This window comes from Vanessa tameamea, chromosome 23 (assembly GCF_037043105.1).
Source record: "Vanessa tameamea isolate UH-Manoa-2023 chromosome 23, ilVanTame1 primary haplotype, whole genome shotgun sequence".
Lineage (NCBI taxonomy): Eukaryota > Metazoa > Arthropoda > Insecta > Lepidoptera > Nymphalidae > Vanessa > Vanessa tameamea.
The window spans coordinates 8,942,457-8,949,044 of record NC_087331.1 but is presented as its reverse complement, the minus strand read 5'-3'; the positions used below and the strand labels follow the sequence as shown (position 1 = coordinate 8,949,044).

Below are 6,588 nucleotides of genomic sequence, written 5' to 3'. Positions count from 1 at the left end.
CGTTAAAATAAGTAGATATATAGTGAATGAATGATTCATTCTTCATTCATTCATAAATAATATATAACGTAGAAAACATTCTGTTGTATATATATATATATATATAATATAAAAAATATATGAGTGAGTATTTAAGATATAAAAATTAATAAAAAAAATCGAACTCTGAATCTATTACAGTAAAAGAAAATTACAATCTTAAAACCAATATCCACAGTTTCATACAAAAATATACACAAACAAGAGACCTCATTATAATGGTAAGAATTTAAAAAAAAAACATAGCGCGCGAAATAGTCTCCACCTGTCACTTCACTATAAAATGGCGCGCAATTTCTTGTGACATCACAGTTACATTTTCGTTCTGAAACTAAGCATCGAAATGTTGGCTCTCCGGACATATGTGAGTGTTATAAATATTAATTAATTTAATCTGTGGTGTAACGTGAAATGCGTGCGGTGAAATTCATGTGTTACCAGTATGAATATTCAATTTATTGGCTGAATTTATTATATTGATTTCAATGGATCTCATTTAAATACTTGATCGAATCGTATTCGCTGGATATATTTTTAATAAATATATTACTTTTATAAAAGTGTTAAATGTTTATTTGGATTAATTGAAAATGTACATTTAAAGAAAATAATTGTCTAATTGACTAAACTATGATGCTAAATATAGGAATCGAAGTTTACAAAAGATTCGAAATGGTTTTGGAAATACAGGATACCATCCAAATATTACTTAAAAGTTGTGCAAGTTTCCTCACAATGTTAATATTATCGTAAATTAAAAATAAAACGCTATCACAGTTTTTAATATTGAAACCCAGGTTAAGCTAGATATAATGTACATATATTTTAAAATATAATATATTTTAAATTCAAATATAATGTCTCTCTTAAATCTTATTGAAGTATAAAAGAGGCATAATGTTTTTGTAAAGAAATATCTTTCAAAGATAACATAGCTATCTTTCTTCCACAGTTTATAGCCGCCTTGGCAATGACGACGGCCGCTCAACAACAACAACAACAATGGTCACCATACAACACTAATCTTCAAACATATTTACAACAACACGACCAACAGGTAAAGTATTTTTTTTTTTAATTTCTTTGCCTCGTTTACCTAATGAGATTCTGGGTTCAAATCCTCTGTCAGGCCATAAGCGATACAAGTTCCTAATAAACCGTACACTCTTGCGCACTACAATATTTATCGCCGGTATGCCTGCTCGTACTTAGTGCCTCGTTTCTCAAGTGGCTAGATATAAGGTCAGAGATTCCAAGCTAGTCGGTTGAAATCCCAGGTCGAGCAGATAAAATGTTATGAGATTCTTACTACTTTTTAAATCGATACGCCCAAAGAAATGTTAACCATTCCATATAAGACCAATGCGTTATTACCCTTGAGCTATAGTTTCACTGAGTCACTCACCCTTCAAACCAAATATTAATTTCTTGTGTATAATAGATACAATTAATATAATTTTATTTTGATTGTCATTAAAAATGACATAACTCGTTTTATATTCGTGTTTCATAACTCGTAATGGAATTCCAATTAAATCACGTGCTTCAGATGTAACATTAAAAAAAATACACGATTGGCTTGGAAATGTTTGGATATTTTAGCGTAATGAAAATCGTATCGTAAAATGGGTTATGAGGTGAATTCGAAACGGTGAAATGATTTTATTATGAGCAACAGTACATACCGTTTTAGATTTCATAAATTGTTATTTCGTCGGAGAAACGTAGCTATTTACTGCTTTGCCCGATGAGAGAGAAAAGTTTTTATATATTTTTTTCACATTAATAGCGAACATAAAAATGATATTCGTTTTTATATTATGATAATGGAAAAAATAGGACTCCTGTGTCGTTGCTTTAACGCTTTAAAATAATCCCAATAATAGAGCGATTCAGACTCGCGTTAGTGATTTTGTATTATGAGTCTTTTGATGTTATTTAATTTTTTTTTACTCAATATAGAGCTAAAACATTACAGTCAAAAAGACGGAAGGAAGATGTCTCATAAGAGTAATTTTTCGTCTAAAGTATTCTTACTAAATTGGAAGATATATTGGTCAGAGTAAATGTAAGAAAAAAATATATAGTATACTAGTTGTTGCCCTCGCCTTTGCTCGCGTTTTCGTCAGGATTCGTTAGTTAGTTAAATAAAAAGGTAGCCGATGTCCTTCCAGGGTCCCAGCATGTTTTACTCCAAATTTTATCAAATTCGATTCAGTGGCTTGGATGTGAAAGCGTATCGAACAGACAGATAGAGTTCCTTTCTATTTGTTACATTAGTATAGTATGTTTTAGTAACGTTAATTATTCGTAATATATTTTTACCTTTTTTATATCTCTCAATGGAATAAAAAACCGCTTCATACAAACTCTTTTTTTATCGTTGTTACTGAATGACATAACATTTTCAATAGCCGTTCAACTGAGAGAGTGTATTAAATAACAGTTATTCAATAAAAAAAAAGCATAAAAATCTATCGTTGGTGTACCGCTAACTAGCCGTAACGCGGAACTGAAGCGCGGCCATTTTGTATTTATTTCGCGCCACCTTTAATAAACTCACACAGAGAAGTGAATAAAAAAACTAAAATTCAACTTTCGCGGTACGTTCGCTTTTGTTAGGAAAAAGTTTTTGCGTTTTTTTTTTAGTTTCAAAACTGGGTCGCATATAATACTAATAGAATAAAGAGAAATGTTTTATTTTTTTATCCCGAATTATGAAATACTTTTTGATCTAAATTTTAATTGATATAGATTTTCATAATATTGTGGAAAAGGAACAAATGTTTATAATTCATGATGCAGACGAATAAAGATAGAAAAAGTAAAATAAGGGATATGTGATGGGTTTTAAGGTCTTCTTTCGGGTCTTCCTAGTTTAGGGCCAAGGTATCACTGAATGTGTTTACAGTAAAAACTATTTCGATAAAGATTTCATTTTTATTATTAAAAAAATATACATATAAATAATTGTAGATCCGTAGATCTTAGATTCAGAATTACATAATTATTGTGTATACTGAACAGTTTTGAAAAGGTGAAAATTAAAGGGTCTGCATTAAGGAAGTTTTGAAGTCGTTAATAATTAAAAAAGTCTCACGATATTATTTCTAAGAGTAAAGAGGACAGTTTAGTTAAGAGTTCAGTTAAGAGGATAGTTTATAAATTAAATTAAAGTTGCTATACTGTGTAATATAACGAATTTTTTTTGGCTCAATCAGTTCCATAGCAACTCAAATATTTAAACCTAGTATGAAACAATGTTCTATAACTGTTATTATATTAAAAAGAACACGAAGTTCACGCTTGTAATATCAAGAGTCTAAATTTAAAGCAGGCGAAATTGAGAATTGTATCTACGTATAAATAATATTCAATACTAAAACCTTTTCTGAATTTCGCTGCAACTTCGGACTGACTGATCTTCTTTATATATAAATTAAAATGTTCACAGTTTCAACCAAGCGAATACTCCGGTGGTTACGACTTTGGTGGCCACGATGGAGGCAGTAGTGGTGGTCATGACTTCGGCGAAACATCTGGCCACGGAGACTTTGGTAACTATGGTGGTCACGATCTGAAGGCCCACTCGTATCCTGTCCATCAGCACGTCGAAGAAGAAAACCCTGAGCCGATCAAACATTACAAAGAGGTCGTTGTTCCTGTCCCAAAGAATGTAGAGTTCAAAGTCCACCAGCCCATCCTCATACCAGTACCTCATCCCGTTCCAATCCAGATACCAGTTCCTAAGGCTGTAGTTATCCCTATAATAAAGGAGGTCTCTGTCCCAGTCGAGAAATCCGTTCCGTATCCCGTCGAAAGGGTTGTCCACGTCCCTAAAATAAAAGAAGTTCCCTTTGAAGTAGTGAAACACATAATTGTTCCCGTCGAAAAGCCTGTACCATTCAAAGTACCCGTGTACGAAACGATCATCCACACGAAGAAAGGATCGCACAAGATCCGTTGAGTTTAGCTGTAATGTTATTTATTTTGTTTTACAAAATTATCTATTCTTTTAATCTATACCTATAATTACTAATATTGTAAATGCGTGAGTTTGTTTGTTTTAACTTAACTACTCATGAATGCTTACATTCATTCAGGGGTTCGGAAAAAGAGTACCTGAAACCTGCTCTTACACTTGAGCCAATTCGCGAGTAACTAGTACTCAAGACTATGATTGTTTGTTTGTGCCTTTGTTGTGTATCCGAAATGCTAAACGATATTATTCTTAAACTAAAAATCAACTACGTATTCCATAAAATTAATCTATTCGTTTAACTTTATTCGTGTGAATGTAATTATCAGCTATCGTGTCGTAAATTTGTTTTATTCACACCGAGACCGACGTTAATCATTTTATATGGAAGGTGGCTTTAATAATAAAGTGTTTGAGCGATTCGATTGTTGTTATTGTGTTGTATGTTCGTTTGTAAATATTGTTGACTAGTAAGTAAGTGTTTAATAAAATGTTTCAATTTTAAATGGGATTTTATTCATCGTTAATCGTATTTCAGCTCCGTCTTTTATCGCTGACGTATTAATTATTAATTCTTTTACGACGTCAAGACCAAACGTTACTCCGATTTCATTTATTTGGCCTCCGTTTCTTTCTATCCCTGGTGGTAGCTTTACTTAACATAGTTCGTTAAATGACGATTCAAAAGTGCTTGTAAAAGCCTACTTGAATAAAGTAGATTTTGATTGGATTTGATGGAGTTGATCCTTGTTGAAGCCTCTAAAAGTAATTGAACACAGAATAACTGAACTTTCCGGTTCAAACCCGATCAAGCACCTCTAAGTTTTTATCTATTAAATTTGTATTATAATTATTACATAAAAGTCTCGAAACATATTGTATATTTATGTCAAATTTGAAACGTTTTCGACTGCTCTGATAAATATTGCCAACAAACTCAGGGCTTCTGTTTAGACATTTCAATTTCTCGAAAAGAAAAACTAATTTTGATGGCACAACCGGAGTATTCAAACTAACCGGGGTGTGAATGTTGAACTTAGGGATCTACGTTCGTATAAAATTGATATTGATTTTTATATTTACCTATACTAGATAAACGCGTGAAAATTAGTTAGGGTCAAAAATCTACGTACAATTTCTATCCCCTGGTATGATATGGTAAAAAAAAGTAGCCTTGTCCATCCTCGGGATTTTAACTTTCATTGTACCAAATTTAATAAATATTGGTTCCGAGGTTTAACCGTGAAAGCGTGACAGACAGACAGAGTTATTTTCTTATTCATAATTCTATTCTTCTATAGATTTTGTGAATAAAAAATATTTTTTATCAATATTTTATTTAAACTTCACGATCACAAGAGCGCTGGTAAGAAAACTATGGGTTGTTTATTAATAAGCGATTGAATCTCCTGACAATCTCAAGGACGCAGTCATTATGCACAATAATTACTGATAGAACATAAGCTATAACGATAAGTATTTCTAGTATAGCCAACAGGTTGCCGAATAAATTAGACTCTTAATGGTAAAATGGTACGTATATTTCACCCCCATACGAGGTGGTCAAGATGAAGGCAAGTACTGAGATTCCATGTGCTTAATTGATGTTTATAATTCAATAAACGAAATATCGTGAGGAAACCAATGGATTTATTGGATACAATTTCGCCAAATGTGTATTCACCAACGTGCATTGGATCAGCAGGGCGCGATAAGCCCCAACTCTTCTTATGAGTGGAGTCCTTTTACATGGAGTGGTTATTAAATTTCTTTCACTTTTGTCTGTATTTTATTTACGATGTGATTAAGATATCTATCGAATAAAAATATTATTTGATATATTAAAACGTATTATTATGACATATAATTTATTTTTTAAACTATGTCAAAGAGCCTAGTATTAAAGCTCATATATTGACTGATGGTGAGTAATATTTAATGAGTACTTAGAATTGGCAGATTACGTAACTGGCTTACTGGCTAATTATTTGTTTTATAAAATATATTCAGCGCAATTTCATATATTTTTAGAACGTCACTTTAACGCTGTGTAAGTTTGAATATATTTTTTTATTTAGCTTCGTAGTGAAAGAAACATAAATATTTCAAAACATTTTTTCAAACGCAGTAGGTATTTTAACCTCTCACAAAAGTTTGGTTAGATTGGACCTTAAATTTTTTAGTGTCGCCTGTCAATACTTTTATAGCAAATATTTTATCGCTAGTAATTGCTATCAAAAATATTCGTTTGCAAAAAACTCAGCCGAGATTTTTTTCGCTGCGTTCCCAAGGTACTGTTATCAACTAAAATTTTTTTATTAAGGTTAAATCTGATGTAAAAACGAAAACCTGATAGGATCGCTTTCATATTTGTTTGTCCGTATTTCAGTCTATTTTCTGGTCAGACAATATTTTCCTTTGGTATATAGGCTTCGGTGATCCAATTGTGGTTGTTTAGTGAAAATTATGTTTTTTGAGATGGATTTTTGAGCACAAAGCCAACAATAAAAAGAAATTAATATATTCAATTTAATTACGAGACGTTTCCAGTGCAATATTTTCTAATTTGT

At 31.6% G+C, this 6,588-nt stretch overlaps 1 protein-coding gene across 1 annotated transcript; it reads left to right on the top strand.

The window, feature by feature from the left end:
- Nucleotides 1–267: 267 nt before the first annotated feature.
- On the top strand, nucleotides 268–4,105 carry LOC113395192 (uncharacterized). The gene is made up of 3 exons (XM_064218637.1): nucleotides 268–403; nucleotides 992–1,096; nucleotides 3,494–4,105. Exons 1-3 carry the CDS (start codon nucleotides 383–385, stop codon nucleotides 4,004–4,006), a joined length of 639 nt encoding a protein of 212 aa, XP_064074707.1. The 5' UTR covers nucleotides 268–382; the 3' UTR covers nucleotides 4,007–4,105.
- Nucleotides 4,106–6,588: the final 2,483 nt, after the last annotated feature.